Genomic DNA, 24,088 nt, shown 5'->3' on the forward strand with positions numbered 1-24,088 from the left:
GCCTGCGAGGCTCTTTTTTTTTTTAAGTGTTTGGGGTCTAAATGCCATGTCTGCTACACCCCATGAAACTGTCTTAATCCACTTTTTTTATTTTCTCCCTCCCTCCTTTTGGTTTTATTACCGCTGGAGAAAACACCAGGGGTAGAGCAGAGCAGAGCCTCAGGCCTCTATTCCCATTCCACACACCCCATAAGTCAGTCACAGATAATTAAATAGGAGTTATTTACACTCGTTTCCCCTCCTCTGCCTCTCTTGGCGCTTTTATCATTTCTGTCTCCTTCTTCTTTGTACAGTACAGCGCGCAGCCACAGCCTCGTCAAAGTCTGGCTGACACCAGCCGTCGGACGGCCATGTGCACGTACAAGAACTTGAAAAAGAAAAGAGAAACTAGACTCCTTATGAGCTCACATCAATGTCAGCCCCTCATTAAACAATCACACAGAGCATCTACAGAAACGCTAATCCCAGAGACCGCCACAAAACGCCTCAGCACTTCTAAACACAAATGAGCAGATGAGGATTTGTTTTGAGCCAAGTTTTGAAGAATTCAGCTGCCTACTGTCAGCGTTATATATTTACTCTGGAGTCAAGCAAACAGCTTTTCAACAGGGGGGGGGGGGGGGTGAATGAGGCCCCCGCCACAGAGCTATGGCGTCCATTACAGGCCTCAGCAGCTCTATAAATCAGAGGATCACAGGGGCATGTGGGGTCTGCTCCTCCTCAGCTCCGTCCTGGGGTTTTTGTTCAGCCGCTGTTCCAGCTTTCATACCGCCCGTGGAAAAAGGGGGCATGGAAATGACCAGAGGGCCGGCAGGACCTGGACATGCTGAGAAGCCTCTTTTAACGGGGAAAGCTGTCCCCCCTTCAAAAAATATCCACAACAGGAAACAGCCATCAGTCATCGACACGCCAAAACAGCTGTTACCAGCCGACATCAAGGGGGACATATGAAAGGAGCTTGCTCCCTGTTGTTTGAGCCCTCCCCTTGTTTCTTTCTCTCGCTAGCCTTTTGTCTGGCTCCCCCCCCCCCACCCCCCACCCCGTATACCCTCCTCTTTGGTCTCCTTTCAAACACGCCCTCCTTCCCTTATGCAACTCCACCCACAGAGCAGCGAGTAACCCCACTCACCCTTTTTAACAAGGACGATGACTGTGTGATAAACAACAGGGACAATCGGAAATCTCTCACAACTTAACTGGCAGTCTGCGCCGTAAAAGAAAGGTTTTTTAAAAATCCCCCTCTTAAGCCCCCTCGGCGTTACCTTTAAAATCTCTGAGTGAGAACGCAATTGTTACGCGTCACCTGTTTATGTCTCGCCCCCCCCCCCCCCCGAGGTGGTGACAGACACTTTTTAAAACAAACATTCAAAAGGGGATTTCTTTTTTAGCGCACTTAGCTTAGCGACGCGAGGGTTTTGTTGCCACATATTTCTTGGATCTCTGCAGGTCATTGAAGCGTGAGTGGCAGTGTGTGTGGGCGATGACTGACGGCTGAGCCTAATGATGACAGGTCAAACAGTGAAGCTGTTGAGTGATCCCCAAGTGACTTCATCCTCCTTTTTCCTCTTCAGCTGCAGCGAGCATTATAATCAAGGAGCAGGCTGATGACGCTGCAGCTTGATAAGGCCAACGGGTGTAGTGAAATGTCAACCAAAGTTTACCTATCAGGGCTCAGGAGAGAGGCTCCTTCTGCTTTCCTTTAAGTAATCAGTGATCTGAGACAGACTGAATGTAGCCTAGCTTAAATATGTTGTGTGACAAGGAGGCGTTCAAACCAGGGTGGAATTCCCCAAAAACTGAAGCAGCGCTTATTGTTCTTCATGGAAAACTCTAATTAAGTTACTGGGCGCCTCCTTTGTGCTTCTCTGTTCTACTACTACACTGAAAGTTGTATTTTTATGTCGCTGTGTTTCTGGAGTGTGTGTCTGCAAACGTTCAAACAAGACGGCGTTCACCATCACGGTGAAATACATGAAATTCCATTATGTCAATTTGCTTTTATCTGCAAAATTGAATTGAGTGATTTTGCTTTAATTCAATGTAGTCATCAACAAAACCAGTAAAAATGTGACGCCAACAAATGAGCAGAAATGGGAGGACATGTTTAATGTCTATAAAGTGTTTGTTTGTCATCGTGTTTCATGGAATCTGTGTCACAGTTTTTTACTTTTTTTTATGTTCAGTTAGTTTTTTCCCTGAAGGTCAGTGAGTGACACACATTGCCAACCCGTACATCACAGCCTGGGTATGTGGGTGAGGCCTGCAGGCTAAACCACGCCCACCTTCACATCGTACCGCCCCTGCCCTCTGAATGCGGTTACTTGTGATTGGACAGCGGCTCGTTGCTTTGAAGTCCCTCCCTCACGTTGTTAGTATGTGGGAGAAGTAAGGCACTGTGAGGTTGCTGCAGCAGAGAGAGAGAGAGAGACACGCGGCGGAGGACTGTCACGCACAAAACCTCTGCGGGGAAATAGCGTCCACTTGCTCCGTGTTTTGAAGAGAAGTGACTTCTGCGTTGTTAATTTTTCCCTCTTTTCCTCTTTTTAAAGGAATATTAAGGAATATTTAGCGGCTGATCCTGAAGAGCTCGACACAGGATGACATTTTGTCCGTCTTTAAAAACAGTCTTATTGGTCGCTTGGAGCGCATTGCGCACATGATCTTTGGATTACCACACTACTGAAGCGATCATCATGACCCGTGCTGGTGAATGATTTTCAACCCAGCGTCTGCTCGTTACATGCCGCCGTCCAACATCGAGCCCCGATCCAGATGAGAGATCCCCCTATTGGAACTGAACCGCTTTTACGCAGCCAGTCCCAAGAGCGCAGAGCCGACAGCCAAAGCGGTGATCTGCACCGCGTCGGAGCGGAGAGACCTTCCGTTTCCACAGCCACATCTTGTCCCTCTCCCGCGGATCCCTCACGCCAGGCGAAAAGGCTTCCCATCCGGATCTTAAAGATGTTGACGGCGCACAGCGGCCACTTGCTGCACCCGGAGTATCTCCAACCCCTCACGTCCGCGCCAGTCAGCATCGAAGTAAGTCATTCACAGATATCTGTTATGTTGTCCAACATTTGTTTGGTATCTTCTGAAGATGTTTATCTACCAAATATGAATCAGACAATAAGCATGCTGTTGAAGTGGCTGCGAGTTATTCAGGGGAAAAACGGCATTTGCGCCATTTTACGCACAACGACGTAATGGCCAGTTCGCAAAACATCCGAGTCCGGAAATGCGGAAAGTAATTATTTGAACTATTTTATATTAACAAGATTAAACATATTTATTTATTCTAAAATGTCCTAAAAAGGTCTTTCCGAATGTTCTTTCTTTCGTTCACTTCACATCTTTACTTTCTTTGTTTGTGTCGGATAAAGAAACGTCACTCGTGACTGATGGGGACAAAATAAGTTATTAAAACTATACTTAGAGTTTTGTTTGGCAGTAAAATAAGTGGTGGTTACTTATTATTTATTTTTTGAATACTTTAATCATAGTGGATATGTCTGTGGATGTTGAAATTAAATCTACATAAATGCACTTTGCTCACCTTTCTGCTGTTTTTTTTTTCTCTCCCAGCTGGATGCCAAGAAGAGTCCTTTGGCCCTGCTGGCTCAGACATGCTCTCAAATTGGCAAACCCGACCCGTCCTCCTCCTCCAAGCTGGCCTCTCTCTCCTCTGGCGGTCTGGCAGACAAGGAGTCGTCCAGCCGGTCTTCCAAGTCCGGAGAGCAGCACCATTCCCAGGAGGACAAGTCCAGCTTCAAGCCTTACTCCAAGTCTCCGGGCGACGGAGGTCGTAAGGACGTTTCTTCAACAAAGGGGCCTTTGGATAAAACGGCGTTCAGGTTGCCAAATGGAAGCTCCAGCAGTAGCGGCGCTGCTTCATGTCCGTCCTTTCCTCCCCATTCCCGGTCGCCCAGCTCCAGCTCTCCTCCCCTGCACGCTCAGAGTCAGCCGCACAGACAAAGCCATTCCCCCTCCACGCAGCCCCCGCCACACGCCCAGACCCCGCACACGGACAACAACAAATCCGGGAACTCAGAGCAGACCGGCTCGGACAGTAGCGGTAAAAAAGACTCAGACGCGGCTAAATCGGGTATGGACGGTGCTCAGTTAGCCAACTCGAGCCACATCCGGGCCAGCTCCAACTCCAGCAACGCCAGCTCAGCGAGCAGCCCCCGGCCCGACAGCAAAGCCGACCCGCAGGCGTCCTCGCAGTCGAGCCTGAGCTCCGGGCACATCGCCCCCGTCTCCCCTTTCAAACCGGGACATTCCGTCTTCCCCTTGCCTCCCGCCACTATGGGCTACCACGGTTCCATCGTGGGGGCCTACGCCGGCTACCCCTCCCAGTTTGTTCACAGCTTGGATCACGGCAAGTCCGGTCTGGGGTTAGGACTTCCAGGGAAGCACCCCAGCTCCAGCCCCCTCGCGGGAGCTTCCCCCCCGTCCCTGATGCAGGGTTTGTGTCGGGACCCGTACTGTCTGACTTACCACAACGCGCCCCACTTAGGAGGGAGTAACTGCTCCACCTGCGTCCATGATCCCAACTCCCTCAAGTCCGGTTTCCCCCTGGTCTACCCCTCCCACCACCTCCACTCCCTGCACTCCAGCGCCTTGTCCTCCAGCAGCACCCCTTCCCTGTCACACCCGCTCTACACCTACGGGTTCATGCTCCCCAACGAGCCGCAGCCTCACGCCTGTAACTGGGTGTCGGTCGGCGGTCCCTGCGACAAACGTTTTGCCACATCGGAGGAGCTGCTGGCCCACCTGCGCACCCACACCTCGCTGTCCGGGATGGTGGACAGCAAGCTGTTGTCGGCCTACCCTTCATCAGTTTCATCCTCGGCGTCCTGTCACCTCCACCTGGCCCCGCCCGGCAGCCCGGGCGCCCTGCCAAGCTCCTTCTCCCTCCGAGGCTCTCCCAGCCTCAGCCTGGCTCGCTACCACCCGTACAGCAAGTCCCACCTGCCCGGAGCCCACGGACTACCCATGCCCTCCCTTCCCTCCTCCTCCGCCTACTACTCCCCCTATGCCCTCTACAGCCAGAGACTGGGCTCGGCCTCCGCGCTCGGATACCAGTGATATTAGAAATAAGTGTTGACACCACAGACTCGGACTCTCCAGAAGCTGTCCTGAAGATGGATTCTTTATATTGGGGTCATCACTGGTTTACCGGGCATCATGCCTGCTTGGCCCCCGCCTGCCAGGAGTACCACCTGTTAGCCTCAGGATTGTGACTGGCGCCGCAGCAGCAGAGACCCTGTGATGGATAATCTTTCAGCACAGAAACCAACAGACTTTAAAGACGGCGAGGAGACAGAGAGCTTGAAAATGATGGAAGTGTGGGATTATTACGACTTGACTTTTGTTTTTTTTTGTTTTTTCTTTTATCTCTGTCTCCCAGAACTGAAAGTCTGTATTTATTTTTCACTCAAGCGCTTGGTATTCGACTCTGGGGGGGGGGGAGGGGGGGATCTTGCTGTCCAAATAAACTGTTGAGAGTTATTCAAAGTGAAAAGAATGATTTAAAGTATATGAAACAGTATGCCTATCAAACACTCTAAAAATAAAAACCTTGCACCAAGAAGAAGACGGACTGTGAGACTTTTATTCTGGGGACATTTTCGAATTATTTTTTTTTCTTCGTCTTGTTCAGACTCTGGAGAGTTGCATGTCCCTGAATGATTTTGAACGATGCAATTATTTTTATTTGTAAATATGCAAAGATGTAATATTTTTCCAAGCTTGCTTTTTTTGGGGGGGGTTCAAGCCCCTGCAAATGGTGCAAAGATAAGAAGAAGAAAAAAAAATGACATAAATGAAATAATTACTGATGGCTGTGCTATCCAACCAATAAGAAAAAAGTCTTATTTTGTTAAATAAATGACACTTGATTGCATTTTAACTTGTCTATCCTTTCTTTTTTATAACATGTTTTGGTAGCTTTTTGTCACACGCTCGGGAGGATTGATTGAATGAAGCTCCATCACACTGGATCATCCATCATTAGGGCCGTTAGAGCCACGCTGAATGTGGCTGTGTGTAATATTTCATGGCTCATATCAGTTGACAGGGCAGGTCCCAGAGAGGGCACGCCGGGTCACATTAGCCCCGTTAGCCGGTCTCTGAGGACCTCCATCTCCCCATCACTCACATCGCTTTTGTTGTTGCGAGTGCAGCTTTTTAATTGCTGATTCGTGTTTGTGAGGCCTGAAAAACCGCCTCCTCAGCAGAGTGGACGGGCGGTGTAGAGTGGCCACTGGGTCACTGGGACTTCAATAATGACCTGAGGGAGGTGTCCACCCAGGATCTCTTCACAGCCATGACGGATTGGCCCCGCAAACACAAAAGGCCAGAGAGCTGACAATGGGAGGCGGTTAATAGAGAAATATTCATCAAAGTCCTGACACCCCTCCCTGAGGAACGCCGGCTCTCTTACAGGAACCACAAACATGGAGGTCCTGATGTGCAGAGCTATTTTCTCTCGCTGCGGTTTAAACTGAAGTCAGCGTTCTGGACTCAGCGCCGTTAGATACTAATTCAAAGAGAAGGAGTCGGTTTATCTTCAAGCCACGCGGCTGCCATTAGAGTGTCCGGGCTCTGCTAATGTCTCTCCACTCTGTTTCGCTGACAGGGCGTAGGTGGCACAAAGCAAAGAGGCTGTAGTCTCTGAGGCGGCTATTGACCCCGACTCCCAGACTCCTCTGCTCTCGCGGTTCATTAGCACTCCAGACAGGGGGAAAGGCGAGCACAGGTGTCACTTGACAGGACCATTAACAAAATGGATGACCCTCCCCAAACCACTTCCAGCCCCTGCCACACCAGCAAGGTCACAGCGCCTTGATCACTGCTCTGGGACGCTCTCTGGGACGCTCCACTTATTTTTCTTCTTTAGACACTGGAGCAAAACAAACGTACTCTTGCATCGCCTCCTTTTAAAGGAGAAAATAGGGTACAAGCGTTTAGCATTTCTAATTTATATTTAAGGTGCAACATGTTTCCTTTGTGACTTGTTCCAGAGATTCCCTGGATTGTGTTGCCCCCTAAAGGCGAGTTGGTGAAGTGCAGGTGAAAGTCTGAGTAAGAGGAGCTCATGTTTTGATGTGTATAGATGTGGAGCTGGGGATGCTGCAGATAAAGAAGTGGTTACGTTGGCTTGAAAGCGAGGATGATTCACCCTTGGAGGAGGTCACGCTGAGGGGAGAACTTTCAATCTTGTCGGGGGGGGGGTGGAATTAATTCCACTGTTGCCAGTTTACACTCGTTCATCAAATGCCTCACTGTTTCTCCCCCTTCCCGGCACTCATCAATCTCCTCCATCTATCTCCTTCCCCCCACACACTCTCGCAGCTAAGTCAACACCCACACACTCCATTTGTGTCGCCCGTGTGTGTGTGTGTGTGTGTGTGTGTGTAACTATGTGTCCTTTGTCTACACACGAGGTCTGAACTCTCAGTCTGTGAGTTCTGTTTTTATTTGTTGTCGCAGTTTTGAACATAATCATATCAAATATTTCTGATCAGCTGTTTGAAACTCCCCATTTTAAAAGATTTATTTTATAGCTTTTTTAAAATTATTATCATGCATTTATCTGAGAGAGACAGGACAGCGGACAGAGTTAGAAATCAGGGAGAAAGACCCGAACCTGGGCAACCCACTTCCAGCGGGCGCGCAAACCAACGACCAGGCCAGCGGCGCCACATAAATAATTATTTAAAAACATTTTGTGGGATCTTTATTTTAGAGATAGGACAGTGAAATCAGGGAGAGAGAGAGAGAGAGAATTGGGAACGTCATGAATTCAGGCCGCCCGCCCGGAGGACCACAGCCTCCGTACATGTGGTGCACACGCAACAACCACCAAGCTAACAGCATCCCCTAAATATTTTTTTTGTAGCTCCTTTTATTATCATGCATTTATTTGAGAGAGACAGTAGAGTGGGCAGAGTCTTAAATCATGGAGAGACATACAGGCCGGACTCAAACCCAGGCTGCCCTCTTCCAGGACCACAGCTTCCGTACATGGGGGCGCCCAAACCAACCACCAGGCCAGCGGCGCCACATAAACACTCCCTGTTCATTAAATGACCATTTTTCAACTTTAAGTCACTTCTGTAAGAAACGGGCCTTTTTGCCTTCATCAGACACAGCAGCTGACAGGAAGTAGAGGGAGGAGAGAGTAGGGGGTGACATGGGGCAAAGAGCTGAGGCTGGACTCAAACCCACCATGGCTGCTGGGACGAAGACTACACTGTACTCTGTACATGGAGCGCACAACATAACCGCCAGGCTATCAGTTTGATCTTTATTCAACATGTTTTATTTATTTATCTTCATCAGCTTAAAGATTATTGTTTCATATTTTTCATCCATCCTCCATCCTCTCTCTCTGTGCGTGTCTTATTTGATTTTTCAAAGTACAAAAATGAGCATCTCAAAATTATTTATAAACAACTTTAGAGTGTCATGTTAGTAACAACAGGAACGACTTTTCTGTCTTTCATTTCTTATCAACATAAAAACTAGGTGAGTAACTTTGTGATTCTGTTTGACCTTCTTACACTTTGTCACTGCATGTGATTGGGGCAGCTGTGGTTCAGCGGTAGAGTCGGTCGTCTCTCAACTTGAAGGTCGGGGGGTTTGATCCCCAGCTCCTGCAGCCTCATGTCCGATGTGACCTTGGGCAAGACACTTAACCCCGTCAGTGGTAGAGTCGGTAACTTATAGTTATAAAGTTAGTTATAAATCACCTATAGGTGCAGGGCAGTGCAAAAGACCACACTTCCCATCGTAGTGCCAATCAGCCTATTGGTGTTGAAATCCATATTTTAGCACTTTAGCCTAGCTTAGCATTACATTTGCTCGGCCTCTATGTGTAATAAAAAGAAAATCCATTTGGTCACAATTTTAAAAGCTCTGTATTTAACATTTTATATATCCGGCCATATTTACAGCGTTAAAAACAACAACAAAAAATGTTTCCACCAGTTAAACATTTCCCCATTAGGCTGTGTTTTGTCTTTGAAGGGGATGTTCCCCATCTTTCTTCCCCAATCCAATTCATTTGAATATTATCCTATGTAATCATTCTGTACATGCTACACTGAGAGAGCCCCAGCATGTGAATGTGGAGCGAGCTGTGCATACATGTACCAGCATGCATTGTGCAGCAGCAGCCCGATCCACCCCCCCTCGCGTCGAGCTGCATTTCTTTAAACTTTAAACTTTGGCTCTGCCAAAATACTTCCAAATGGATCCCCTTCCATCCCCTCCAGTCGTGATTCTGAATCTCATTTTGGCTTGTGGGAACGTGAGGGTTAAGAGTCACCATTAGTGTCCGGTGACAGCGCTGGCGTTCTAAAGTAAAATAAGCAGTCGTTTATATCAGTAGGAATAGTGGCGATGATGGAGGGACTAATATTTCCCCCCGTGTGCGTCAGCGCTGAGACGGTGCAGAGTGTCACTGTGAGGTCCTGAGCAGGCAGCTGACAGGCCGGGTGATTAATGACGACAGGATGTGGAGCTGCTCTTCAATTAGACGCCAGCTCTACCCCGGCTCACCGTCCCCGCTGACAGCTAGGACAGAGAGAGAGAGAGAGAGAGAGAGAGAGAGAGAGGGGGAGAGAGAGAGAGACAGAGAGAGAGGGAAAGAGAGAGGGAGAGAGAGAGAGAGGGAGAGAGAGAGAGAGAGAGAGGGAGAGAGAGAAAGAGAGCAAGAGAGAGAGAGAGGGGAGGCTACTCAGACTCTCTCTCCCACTCACTCTCTCTCTTTCTCTCTCTCTCTCTCTCTCTCTCTCCCACTCACTCACTCTCTGTGTCTCCAGAACAAAAACATTAACCTCGGCTCCATGACTACCACCCCTGTGTTTAACATCAGGACACAATGCAGAGCCTTCGGGCATCCAACAGTGACCGCAGTGTTGGAGCAGCCCACGATGGCGTGAACACATCGCTCATCGGGGGCTGTCACACACTTTCTGCTTTCTTTCTCTGCACAAACCCTGAGTGACTGACTGTTTTTCATGCCTGCTTCAGCTCCCCCCTCTCATTCACAGCCGCAGTCAGCCGTGCTGTAACGCTCACGGTGTAAACTAGAACAGCCGCTTTGAGGACGTCCAGGTTTTTCTACTAGTTGGAGGAACGTCATACCGCAATTTCAAGTCAAGTAATTCCCCTTGATCACAGTAATTAAAAGATAATGAGAACTTAAAGAACAGTTTTTATGTACTTTGAAAACTTGTTCCAGCATTTTCTGACCATATTTTTAAACCTCCAAATCGGGACACTTTAATTTGACCACAAACCCAAATTTATTGATCCACAGATTCTCCTGCACTGATCACACGAGGTGGTCGGTAAAGGTTTCCTCCTGAGCAGCTCCTTTAAAATTGGTTGGCAACGTAATTTTAAACTTCACTGAAGTAGATCGTAACAGAGCAACCTCCAGCCCGGAACCCACCGTTTATGTTCGCTCATTTTAATATCTATATTTAATAGCCTTACTGAAAACAGACACTTGCGGTGTGTGCAAAACACAGCACATTCATTGGCTGGAACTTTTGGAAGGAAGCTGTAACTCTCCTGAAGCTGTTTTGGAAACGCTGAGTTCGTTTTCAGTATAGCTAGCTACCTACCTGTCGTTACGCAGCAGCTGTTAGCATGATAAGCTAAGCTAGCTATGCATCAGCAAAGTAAACTTGACCTCATACTTGTGAATGTCTGTGGAGGGATGGAATCAAAGCTGTAGTGTGCAGTTTTCATACAACCCAAACAACCACTACAACACATCTGAAAGGCCAGCTGATAATGATACACTTGAATATGCTTATTGTCAGACTCTCCTTTAGACTTGAGCTACTTCATATTCGTTGTCACAGCCTTGCACAGTTGGTTCAAATAAAATAAAGTAAAGTGATAAATTTACTCACAAATAAAGTGAGTCAAAAAGTCCCAGGATACGATTCCAATTAACGTTTACGATCAGTAGCCTACTGTTAGCACTAGCCTCCTGGCTAACATTAGCTCCCTCTGCCTGGCTCCCATCAGCCTTTGTAGCATTTGTTGTCAGAGCCAGCTGCCTCCTTTTCTTCTTCTTCTTTCATTTCTGGCATCCTAACTTTGTGCAGGTCCTGGAGTGGCTATACCGATTACGACATAACTTCCCTAACACACACACACACACACACACACACACACACACACACACACACACACACACCTGAGGGCTCACCATAACCCAAGACCCCTCTCACCCACTCAACCCACTCCTTTCTTTGATGCCATCAGATCAGAGATCCGGAACCCAGACCTGGAAGAGGGCACGCTTTAAAAACGGCTTTGGTCACTCGCCTATCGAAGCTCTTCACACCTTCCTCGCTGACTGGCTGCTTTGATTACTGTTATGGTTACATGTGTTACATGTTTTTAAATGTGTAGACCTGTGCAAGGCTGCCCATAAGGGGGGATAAAGGGGAACGCTTTCTGGGACCCAGTCACAAAATAATTTTTTTGGTACTGTTACCGAGCTAAGCGGGCCCGGTGACCTTCACTGTAAGGGCTTTGTAGGGGAGACTAAACTTAATTAAAGTTATTACAGAACATCATCGTGCAACTGAAATCTGAATAATTTCATAAATCTGCCATTTGTTTTTGTTTTTGGTTGCAAAGGAAAACGGAGCATTTGATTGACCTTGGCAAACCTCAGTGGGCCTCGACATGGAGCTGCTGTGGTCTCTCCAAAGTTCCCGTGGTGTGAGCGAGCCCTGCTAATGGACGTAACCCTCCCTAACCAGCAGTGGTGAAATGAGTTACAGAACAGGCACTGCTAATAGCTGCTTGGACTGTGCATCCAGCTGGATTCCATTTTGCTGCGGCGCTGGGAGATCGCCGGGGAAGATGTCACGAGCGTTGGCCGATGAACGTGCCTTGGCGGAGGTAGGAGGGCAGCTGTGATGGTCGTGATTCACGCTCAGATTGACATCTCGGTTTCATCTTCCACTCTGGGACGGCCTGTGGTCATAATGTACACACTCGGAGCATCACAAGCCCTGGTCTGTTTTTATGACTCACTTGGACAGGCATCAGGACTCAGAGGTTGCAATTATGATGATTGCACTCATCGTGTTCAGTGCTCTGCTGGCCAGGATACACAGTTAATGCACACTTAAATATTAGCCGCTTCGCTTTTCTGACAGCATTATTACAGCCCCATTAGGGCAGACTTTACCTCCTGAGAACAGATAGACAGAAGTAAAGCAGTCACAAACCTGGACATGTTTCTGTTTATGAGTTGCTCTTAATGTCAGGGTTGGTAATTTTGGTTGAAATTGTCTTTAGGTCCTGACAGAAATTAATAACTCATGTTCTCTGAAAAAGGAACAAAGAAAATCCGTCATCTGTATCAGTTGTAAGTCTGTAAAAACTTTGACCAATGTCTGCCATGAGGTACCAATCTGATGAACCAATCACAGGCCTTGTAACATGTCCTGAACATGCATAAAGAGGTGAATAACTTATAGCTAACGGAAGCTCACCACCCTTTAGTGAACTAGTCTACTCTTTCCTAGAACTATGTGAGAGCCCGCTCCCTACCAGCCACTAGTCTACTCTTTCCTAGTACCTGGAGCTATGTAAAATTACTCCGCTAACACCCTTTGGAGGAGAGAGGACTATATAACCACATAGCCCTAGGATTATCTGCCTAACATTCATTTCTAGAATAATTAGATTCAAGTATAATCCTTGATTCAGGACCCTAGATTAGCCCCCGGAGGCTCGCACCCCCAGAGAGGGATTAACTGCAACTCTTCTAACTCCGATGCTAGGTGTGTATAAGGTGTGTAGTAAAAGTCAGTAGAAGTGTGCCGTGGTGTGACTGCTCATGCTTACCTCCCGAGGTTCACGCGGCGTCCTTAAGAGAGACTCAGGTCGTTGTGGTGTGAATGATTTTCAAATTAAATACAAATACAATTCAAATACAAAACAGTAAAAGTAAAAATATAAAATTCAAATAATATATTCAAATTCAAAAGTCTAAAACCGAGAGTGTAGACACTTAAGGTTTTAAAAGATCTCGGTCTCAGAGACTAAGTCCCAAAACAGGGATTTAAAAGTCAGAGTGACGTGGAGTCCTTTAGAAAAAGTAAAATATAGCCTCGATCAGCTTTTCCACAGCGTTTTTATAAAAAAAAAGTCTCTTTTTTTTCCAAGATTCTGTAAAACCTCAACAATGCAGATTCAAAGAAAAGTGATACATCCACAGGTAATACCAAGTTCATATGTGGTTTTAGCTCGAAGACCGTGAACCAGGCAGATTCGCAGAAACACTATACACCTACGAGTTCGTATGTGGTTTTGCTCAAAGTACGGCACACTTGTCCTGACCTCACAGGTGCATAGGCACCGCGGATGTGTGCATGATTGACAGGATATGTAAAAGCAAAAGAAGTAGTTATGACTATATGACATATGAATTAAATGATAAAAGAAAAAGAACATATATGGTAAAAACAAATTCAACAATTGGATAACTTTCTGATCTTTCAACAGCCTCCCTGTCTCCCTGCTCGCTCTCTACCTCTTGCGTGCTTAGCTCACACTCAAAGAGCGTCACTGATGACTTTAGGAGTTTATACTGAGAGTTTACTTACCGCTGAATGAGACATGAGACGACGTAGTTTCTACACAATGTAAGAGATGAGCTGAGGTCTACTTCTGGAGGAACGGCGCTCGTGCATGTAAGTGAGGAGGCGTGGCTTATGAGGGAGCACGGGGGGGGGGGGGGGGGGGGGGGGGGGTGCAGACGGAGCACTGAGGGAATGCTACTTTCAAAATCATGCTAGTTTTTAGAAAATTACAAACCCTGCCATTAGCTGTACATTTCAGTTTTGAAAACGTGTTCTTAAAAGTTTGTATTTCTCTCATGCAATCTTAAAAATATGATTTACAGACACAGAAAAATGAAATGTGGTGCCAAGGATTCAGTCACTGAGCACAGTTGAGATGTTTCATAGCTGAGTGCTGGCCAGGAGAGTGTGACTTCAGTGTATGCGTGCATGTGTGTGTGTGTGTGTGTGTGTGTGTGTGTGTGTAACCATCACTCAGCTGTGCGGTATTCAGACATAGCTGAGTCACAACTGTTCAAACAGATACATTATCCCGCATGTCAACACCATGCAGGAGCCCAGCCCATGCACACAGTTGTTGTATACACTAGGACTCATCTGCACACATGACACATTGACTAAATAAACATGTTGTGGTGTTTCTCGGCACGTCGAGCCCGCTGTAAAGCTCGGAATAACTGGGTAAACTGGATATGTTCATCGATTAGTTCAATCCAGTATGTTCATTTCATTTGAATTAGATTTAGTTTATTCTTTTTATTTGCTTATTTAAATTTCAATGTAAAAGCCCCCAGAACATCCCATAATAAACACCCAGAGTTATTTGAATGATCTAAAACACGTGTAAAAGGAGACACAGCAGAAATGTTGACATGGACATAAAGCACAAAGGCAACAAGAAGAACGTTATGGATACCAGGACAGTCATTAAGGGCTGTGGTTCAGTGGTAGAGTTGGGCTTTTGATCCCAAGTTCCTGCACCCACATGTCCGATGTGTCCTTGCACTCCAGATAATATCTAGATAATTTCAGGAGGATACTCCGGATATTCTCCTGACCTGGTTGTTCACATATGCTCTTCACAGCGGGAGACTATCCCTGTCAGACAGGACGGGGGGCGGGGGGGTCTCCTGAGGTAAGACGTGATGTGACAAAAAAGAAGACGCTGAAGTAGTGGACAAAGCAACAGAGTCCTCTATACGGCGCTATAGTGAGAATATGTGTCTGTCTATCAATGCTACGTGTAGTTGAAGAGAATCTCAATGTGAACTAAAGAGTGGAGAAGAACATACTGGAGAACAGGAAACATGCAGCAGCAGGTTCATTAGAGCACGGAGATGGTAGAGGTGGCGTGCAGACAGTCTATGGTCGTGCAGCGATCACAGGGAATAAACGTCAATCCTCCCTCCTCCTATTGGCTCGAGCTGAATTCTCCGGAGAATATCCTGCTGCGTTCTCACATCAGCTCACTCTGACTTGATAAATAAAAAATACGAGGGGTCTGGCAGGAGAAACTCTGGCTGAAGTCCGAGCGAAATAACCTCTGACCTTCCAAGTTGAGCGACGACCGACTCTACCAACTGAGCCACAGCCACTAGAAGAATTTTTTTAGGGATTTCTTGAAAGTGGAGAGTGAGGGGGATCTCTGATGTTTTGTGGGAGTGAGTTCCAGAGGGTGGGAGAAGACCCTGTCCCTCCAGGACTGGTGGTTAGTCCTACTTTGGAGGGGCATGAGGTTTTCATCAGCAGAGCTTTCTTATTCTGTGAGCTCGTCACCCCAGCGTAGTGCACTGACCCTCCAGTCCTGTGTTTGGTATTTTTGCAGTGACAGTAACATGGTGATCCATGTTTCTCTCTTGCAGATGAACAGACTGTAACTGTAAATCAAACATCTTCAATGTACTTACTTTATAAAAGCTCCATCTTTTTATTGACTTCTCTGTGTGACTCAAACGTCTGAAAGTTTAAATCAAGCTCATAAACTGTTCATAATTATCGTTGAGGTAAATCTTTTAAATCCTATTTCAGATCTTAAATAAACTCCTCGAGTTCCTCATCAAGTCGACTATTATTCCCCCGACACATGTTTTCACACATTCCTGACGACCTTTCCACATTAAGCCCGTCATGGTTCATGTCGGTGGTCGTGCACCTTCCATGAGCTCTCTGTGTTTCATTTAGCAGCTCTGTGTCCGTGTCAGAGTGTGCGCTCACACACACACACACACACACACACACACACACACACACACACACACACACACACACACACACACACACACAGGCTTGTATTAGCAGACGCCCTGCGGTTTGTTGAGGGAGGGTGAAAAAAAAAAGTTTTTCCACAGGCAGCGCGTGATTATTTTTACTTTAAGACGTTGAGACGCCCTCACCTCTACAGTCCCTCCTCCACCTTCTCCTCCCCTCACATGCATATCGTGGTGTTAGGGGTAAAAAAAAAAAAAAACGGGGAGGGATTTGAGGGCGAGCCAGGGAGAGGGGCGGGAAGGGAAACAGAGCTGATTATCCAAATACAGTCATTAAAGGGGAAATGTGTTTTTCAAGCTGTCAAGATGATTAATGAGCGAGAGCAAATCCTCACAAATGCTCTTGTTTAGTCTAACTGGCAGACACGATCCTGCCCATTGATTTATGGCAGGCCTGCAGTGTGAGACCAGAGCGAGGTTACAGGGGTGTGTGCGCGATCGTACGCGTGTGTGCGTGCATGTCTCACTCTGTGTGTGCACAAGCATGTATGTGTGTCGGCGTGGAGGGGCGTGTTGGTCCACATGACCAGCGGAGTTGTGCAGGGATCAGGCAACAGAGGAGAGCAGTGAGAAAGTTTCTCCTCATCAGATTTCAGTCTCGGACAAACCAGCTACACACCGCAGAGAAGGTTAGCCGAGTCGCCTTTTTTATATTTTATGGCTCCTTGATTGAACATCAACAGCGGGAATCGATGATTCATCCGGAATAAATCAAACAGCTGTCCAGAAGTACTTAGGCTTTCATTTGTCACTCACCAACACCCGTCCACGCGGATGAGATTGGAACAGAATGAACAATATTTCTCTCGTTGCTCAACCGGCGCTGATGTTTATCTGGCCGCTGTTGTAGATTTAATATCCTAACAGAACCTCTTTACAGGGAAAATCAATCATCAGTTAGGGTTCCACAAAAACAGCATGGAGTCATGGCATGTTTTTTAAATGAACATGATGTCTAAATCGGAGCAGCTTGACATGTGAGGAAATATATTTATTTGTTTTCTTGCTGTCAGAAAGAGTACAGGATCCATTGATGCACTTTTATGCTGTTTCTGTGTGCTTACAGAGAGTAGCGCTTTTAGTTTAGCTTAGCATTAAGTGTAAAGGTTACACAGTTTCTCTTAAACTAATATGTGTCTCTAGTCTGTCTACAAACCCCCCAATGATGAGAAAAGTCCATCCTCTCTGTCTTCTGCCTGCTCCACTTTTCAGAAAATGTGTGCTCAAACAGGCCATTTGGAGATTTTCCCTTCATGACATCACAAAGGGCAGTAACCCCTCCCCCAGGTGGGTGACACTCCCACAGCTAGGCGTTTGTTCTGCCCTCTGAGTCTGCCTTCTCACCGTAAACAATAGGACATGGAGCGAGAAAGACGGAGACACCCAAGCCCTTCCAGAGAGGGGGCGTGGTCAGACACAGCTCATTTACATATTTAAAGGTACAGACACAGAAACAGTCTGTTTTGAGCAGGGCTGAAATAGAGGGGTTTATAGACATGATCAAATACAGGATCAGAGTGGTTTTAGAACAAGAAACTTCACACACATGTTTTGAGGAGCTCTGAGACTTATTTAAACTGAAGAGGAGGAGAATGTGTGACCTTTACAGTAAAAATCGTAGAGGTTTTTACAAGAGAAGCAACATTCGTCAATGTACAAAAAAAACACAAAATAAGACTTGAGCTTAAAGTGTAGATGAGGCCTAAAAAATCTAACCTTACCCTACCATGCTGTGCACTTACTAACTCCTAGCAAGTAGCCCCATTAACTTATGGGTCGAGCCTGATATATTCAAAGTAACTCTGACACCTAGTGTTTAAAATGGGTACTGCAGTCTAAATTCTAAACATTGTAGAGAGCTGTCTCCCCCCCCTCCTCCTCTCTGGAGTCGATGCTCACACAGGTCACCATGTGGTGGACACTGAAGCTTCAGTGTTTATCCAGCTCTGTATGGGTCTGTAAACCTTTCTGTGTTCTAACCTCTCTCCATTTTTCAAAAGCATCTCCAATACTGATCCTAGTTTGAGCACGTTTCTGCTCGTGGAGCTTATCAGAAACATGCAGAGGCTTTTTAGGTCGGGTACAATCACTTCTATCTGAACCACTTCTCTTGCTGCTTCCATCGCTGCAACACCTGTTGGTTTGATAACTGCTCTCATATCTGACAAACCGAGGGGCGTCCAAAACGGCCGTGTCGGGGTGCCTTAAAACCGCCTCCCTTCTCTGGTCCAAACAAATCCAGAGCATTCAGGACCAGAATCTAAACTTAGCTTTGCTTCCTCAATTTACTGTCTGGATGAGGGGGAAACAAGCATGATGTTGTTGATCGATTGGAAAGTCTTTGAATTGATACTTTTAATTTCTTTGTGAAATACACCAGAAAGAAAAGTACAGACAATCAACCGTACAGAAGCTGAAACTTTCAACATATAACTCAAACACAACTTGCAACAGGAGCCTGCAGACTGATCGATGATTTCAGAGGAATGGAGAACAATGAGCAGCAGAGATTGCATGGCATCAAAAATAAAAACATGTATTAATTCTCCGGGGGTTGTGAAATGATGGTGTGTTACTTTTCACGAACAAAACTGTGTAGATATATTTTCAGGATATTTTGAAGAAGAAGCAATGGTTGTGCACATTACAAAATGACTCTACTGTCATCAGAGGGTCGTTTTTGTGTTGCCTTTCTGTATAAATAGTTGAATGTAAAGGACGCCGAGCATGATTCATGTGAGTCGAAGGGTTAAAACATGGACGACTTTTAGATCTCTGTGCATTTCGTACAAACTCTATGCTTTTCTTTTGGTACAAATTAGTTGCACGCTTTATCTTTCTTGCTTATAGTGACATCCAGTAGTCTCCAATCGCTGATTTCCGGGTCAAAGCCCGACACAGAAACTGACTGTGGAGCATACTCCAAATGCCTAGGGCCAGTTTGGGGTTGATTGAGGCGAATACATGCAAAAGTAAATCTAACACCGATCACACAGAGACTTCATATGTTCTGTTTTTTGAGGGGTTTGCTCTCTGTATCCTCCTGTAGCTTCTTATTTCTGCAACAGCACAGACTCTCTAACTGTAGCTTCATCTCCACTTTATAAACTTGGCCTTCAAGGGAACTGGATTTATTGCTAATACTGACCAACCATGCGCAATGGAAAGTTCCAGAGCCCTCCTCTCCAGTCTGTGAATACGTCAGTGTGCAGCGCTCCAGTCAGATCGTCCAGGCCGCTCCAGATGGATGGAGAGCAGCTGTTGGCCCTACAACCTCTTCCCTCACCACAACCATTAGCCCTATCTGTCTGCAATTTCCTCATTCTTCCTCCGCTTCCTCTGAATCCACTGTGATCGCTTTCCCACACCCCCACAGCTCAGCACACATAGCACACTGTACGTATACTCTGCTGCAACGTTTGGCCTGAGCAGACCCGGGCCCATGCACTGCTCCAGTTACTCTGTCAGCCCATAAAGATGTGAACATGGGGTGGGACAGATTCTGCGATATTCCATACGAGACAATTACTTAACGATAAGTCGCGATATCTGACTAACTGTAGTAAAAAACCCTTATAAGTGCAGTGATTTGATTTTTTTATTCATTGGACTTTAGTGTCAGTTTCACAGAATTTGATATTTGAATAATAATGTTTTGAGTCTTTAAAGGAAGGATGTGCGACTTTTTGAGCACCAGCATGAAACCAAAACAAACTGCTGTTTGGAGACACCTCCGCTATTCTGAAGCCTCCGCTAAATTGTTGTGTTAGCAGGCTAATGCTAGCGCTCTTTAGTTAGCTTTAGTTATCTGAGTGAGTCAACCCCATTGCTAGGTATGACACTTTTTTTTTGAACAATTGGTTGATCCAAAAAATTGAGAAAAAAGTGCTTTCTTATAGTGATCATTGCCGTAGAAAGACAGTGAAGTCGATTGATAACTGCACTTGAGCTTGTATATTTCATCCATTCATACACATTCACACACTGATGGTAGATGCTGCTGAGTAAAGAGTCCATCAGTATTAACTCATCCATTCATACACATTCACACACTGATGGTAGAGGCTGCTGTGTAAAGAGTTCATCAGTATTAACTCATCCATTCATACACATTTACACACTCTTGGGGTCATCTGCAGCACAGGGGCCCCACAGGGGACCGTCTTGGCTCCCTTCCTTTTCACCCTGTACACTGCAGACTTCTAACTGACACCTAACTGTCACCTGCAGAAGTTCTCTGCCAAAGAGCTGGTGGTGGACTTCCGCAGGCGCAGACCCACTTCTCCCACACCGGTGAACATCCAGGGAGAGGACATTGACATACAGGCCTCTTATAAGTACCTGGGTGTTCACCTGAACAATAAGCTGGACTGGACTGATAACACACAAGCTCTCTACAAGAAAGGCTCTCTACAAGAGGAGACTCAGGTCCTTCGGCGTTCAGGGAGCACTCCTGAGGACTTTTTATGACTCTGTGGTGGCATCAGCCATCCTGTACGGAGTGGTCTGCTGGAGCAGCAGCACTACGGCTGCAGACAGGAACAGACTGAACAAACTGGTGAAGAAGGCCAGCCCTGTCCTGGGCTGCCCCCTGGACCCTGTTGAGGTGGTGGGAGACAGAAGGATGATGGCAAAGCTATCATCCCTGATGGAGAACGTTTCCCGCCCCCTGCATGGAACTGTAACAGCTCTGGGCAGCTCCTTCAGCGGCAGGCTTCACCACCCGCGGTGTCACAAGGAGAGATACTTACAAGGAGAGGTCCTTCCTTCCTGCTGCAGTCAGACTGTTTAACCAAGCCTGCTCCCAGTAGATCACAAAACACACACACACAACTAGACAATTCACTCTGACTCTGTGCAATAATAATGTTATATTAATATTATATTATGTTTATCAAACCACTTTGTGCAATAACATGTTACACTTTATGTGCACTGTGTGCATGTCTGTGTTACACGGAATATTACGGACTACACTTTTGTCAAATAGCTGATCTATTTTTTATTTTTTTAAATCTATTTTTTTGTACATTCTTAATTTTTATTTTTTTATTTAAATTGTACTGTGTTCACTTTTTGTTTGCAATCTTTGCTCTTTGTTGCTGTAACAATGTAAATTTCCCCGTTGTGGGATAAATAAAGGATTATCTTATCTTATCTTAAGGGTCTTGCCCAAGGACACATCAACATGTGGCTGCAGGAGCTGGGGATTGAACCCCCGACCTTCCAGTTGGGAGACGACCGACTCTACCAACTGAGCCACAGCCGCGTCAAATCATAGAATCCAGCCATGCATGAACATCCCTGTTGGTTAAATCGGAAGCCTTACTGTTTGAAAACACATGCCCACTTGTGTAGCAGCCTCTTCTCATGCTGATAGTTATGCTGCCTTCATGCACTCCTTGGAAACATCGTACTTACCAGTTGTGCAGTCGTGACGACGACTTACACACATTCAAGTTCTCTCGCTGAATGAAGAACGCAGAAGGAGCTTCAGGTAAACATTATTATCAATGTTAGTATACCAAAGCGTGCAACTTCTAAAAGAAAATGATAGCTACTATTAATTAAGTTTATAACCATCTATTGTTGACACTCATTCTAAGTTTATGGTTCCTTTTTGACTAATTGTTGCTAACATTAAAGCCAGACTTTTTAAAAAGCATTCAGTGAGCTGCCATAGTCAGTTGATGTTAAACTGCCGATAACTGTCACCAACAGAGATCCAGCTAAGCCCTCTTCAGAGTAGAAAATCAAACCTAAGCTGACCCCCTGCTCTCCCAGATCCAGATGAGTCCTGATGGATTAAGGTGCAACATCAATCTCTGGAGGACTGTGGGAGCTTGGAGAGGGAGGCCAACAGAATCTGATAGTGTTGTAGTCAAGACCACACTCATCGAGACCAAGACATACCCGAGACCAGAGTGCTCCTAGACCGAGACAAGAACAAGACATTAAGGGATCAAGACCGAGACAAGACCAAGACATTAAGGGATCGAGACTGAGTCAAGACCAAGACCATAAATATCACAAAATCTTGTGTGTAGGGGGCGTGTCACTCACACTTGGACCGTAACACCAGGGGATAAAAATCAAATCATGAATGAATTTAAGTTATTTGTTCTTTTAAAAAAGAGGCGTTGCCATTTTAATCACAGTGATGACGTGGAAAAATAGCCGATCAGTGGTGGTCTTGACCGAGACAAGACCGAGACCTTCAAAAAGTGGTCTTGAGACAAAGACAGATTTCAAGTACTACCACACTAGAATGTGAGGCATGTAGCCCAGCTGTGAGCTTATTCTGTGTGTGTATATATGTACACACACACACACACACACACACACACACACACACTGTAAATATTCACTTAGTGTGTGTGTATGCATGTTCAGGTGGATATGTTCCAGCTGCAACCTCAGCGACATGACTACGTGTGTGTGTGTGTGTGTGTGTGTGTGTTCATGTGTCAGCGACCAGTGATTAATGACCCACAGCCCTGCTTTCTTCCACTTCCTTCCTCCTCCAGCCGTGTCACACACATCATCGCGCGTCACCATAATGGATGCCGGCAGACGGCTGCAGCAGCTCCCTGCACGGCCTCATGGATACAAACAGACCATAACATCCTGCACATGCAAATACGCTGACACATTTACATGTGGAGCTGCACAGGGGATGTTTGGACTGTCAGCAGCAACATAATGTGACACCAGTGAAACGTCTCCGCTGACCTGAAGTGGAGGTCGGTGTTGTGATGGTCCATTTTTCACTGCCTGCTGTTTAAAGAGACTTTTAATGGTAGAGAGATGAAGGGGGGAGATGATGTCGGGTTAGGGGTAGAATAGTTTTGCTGAATGTTTTCTCATAATGAATGTGAAGAAGGTGCTTTCATGTCAATAAAACCGTAGCTAAAGGCTTGTTGTAAATCATAAAGAGGCATCACTATTAATTCTGATAAGTCTGTTTAATTACCACATAAAAACTCCTCTTTATTGAGAGCTAGTGTTTTAGTTCTAGAACTCGGTCCATGGTCTCGAGACACCTCTTTGAAGGTCTTGGCCTCGGAGTCGAAAGCATCTATTACTCGGCCTTGTCTCGGTCTCAGACTGGGAGGACTCTGATCTTAAATCAAGACCGGTCAAGACCAGCCCTGGTCGGCTATTATTCCACATCATTACTGTGATTAGAAGGAAAACGCCTCTTTTTAAAATAACAAATAACTTGAATTCATTCATGATTTGATTTTTAGCCCCCAGTCTAAATGAGTGACATGCCCCCTACACACAAGATGAGGATTTTTTTTTGTGATATTTATGGTCTTGGTCTTGCCACATGTTGATATGTCCTTGGGCAAGACCCTTAACACCAAGAGTGTGCGGGATGTTAATGTGTATGTGTGGATGAGTTCCTTCTCTGGTCTTGACTCAGTCTCGATCCCACTGTGATTAGAATAAAATTTTATTTTTTAAAAGAACAAATAACTTCAATAGTTTGATTTTTAACCCCCTGGTTACCGCGGTAACCTTCCCGGTGTTTTGGTCTAAGTGAGTGACACGCCCCCTGCACACAAGATAATGATTTTTCTGTGATGTTTGTGGTCTGGCCCTGCCTTGGTCTTGGTCTCGACTTGGTCCCGATCCCTAAATGTCTCGGTCTCGGGTATGTCTTGGTCTCTGTTATTGTGGTCTTGAGTGTGGTCTTACAACACTGAGAGCTCCTGCAGTCCGGCTTTAACATAAAGGTACACAATAAGGTTATAAGAAGGAGCCACTCACTGACACTTCATCACAGATCATTTCATTTCAAAATATCCTAGACTGCAACCAAGAAGTCTGAGACAGCAAAGATCAGACCTACTAGATGAAGTAGACCATTGTGTTTGTATCAATATACTCCATCTAAAGCCTCGTATACTCCTACTCGTGCAGACAGCTCATTCGTCTAGGACTTCTCCAGACCTGCCTGTCAGACACACTCATCATGCGGGGCCGTGTGTGTGGCAAGTGTGTGTTCCTGTGAGCACATGTGTCCTGGACATGTCTGCTGACATGCTGCAATGTGCTGTGAAAGAGAGAGAGCGAGTGGGACAGATGAAAGAGAGAGCGAAAGAAAGCAAGGCAGCGTTTCTCACAAAGACGCAGACAAATGAGAGCGTGAAGGGACGATAAAGAAAGAGAAAAAATGAGCAG

At 46.1% G+C, this 24,088-nt stretch overlaps 2 protein-coding genes across 2 annotated transcripts in view; one reads left to right on the forward strand and one right to left on the reverse strand.

Moving 5' to 3' along the window:
• The first annotated feature begins 2,395 nt into the window (after positions 1-2,395).
• On the forward strand, positions 2,396-5,905 carry znf703 (zinc finger protein 703). Its single transcript, XM_061037255.1, has 2 exons — positions 2,396-3,039; positions 3,583-5,905. The coding sequence occupies exons 1-2, from the start codon at positions 2,773-2,775 to the stop codon at positions 5,086-5,088; spliced, it is 1,773 nt and encodes a 590-aa protein (XP_060893238.1). The 5' UTR covers positions 2,396-2,772; the 3' UTR covers positions 5,089-5,905.
• An 11,534-nt stretch (positions 5,906-17,439) lies between these two features.
• cds2 (CDP-diacylglycerol synthase (phosphatidate cytidylyltransferase) 2) overlaps positions 17,440-24,088 on the reverse strand; it is a 94,732-nt gene continuing 88,083 nt past the window's right edge. The window contains exon 14 of the transcript XR_009673063.1: positions 17,440-17,499. The gene's annotated coding sequence lies outside the window, so the exon portion shown is untranslated. The remainder of the gene's footprint in view (positions 17,500-24,088) is intronic.

This window comes from Labrus mixtus, chromosome 5, assembly GCF_963584025.1.
Source record: "Labrus mixtus chromosome 5, fLabMix1.1, whole genome shotgun sequence".
Classification (NCBI taxonomy): domain Eukaryota; kingdom Metazoa; phylum Chordata; class Actinopteri; order Labriformes; family Labridae; genus Labrus; species Labrus mixtus.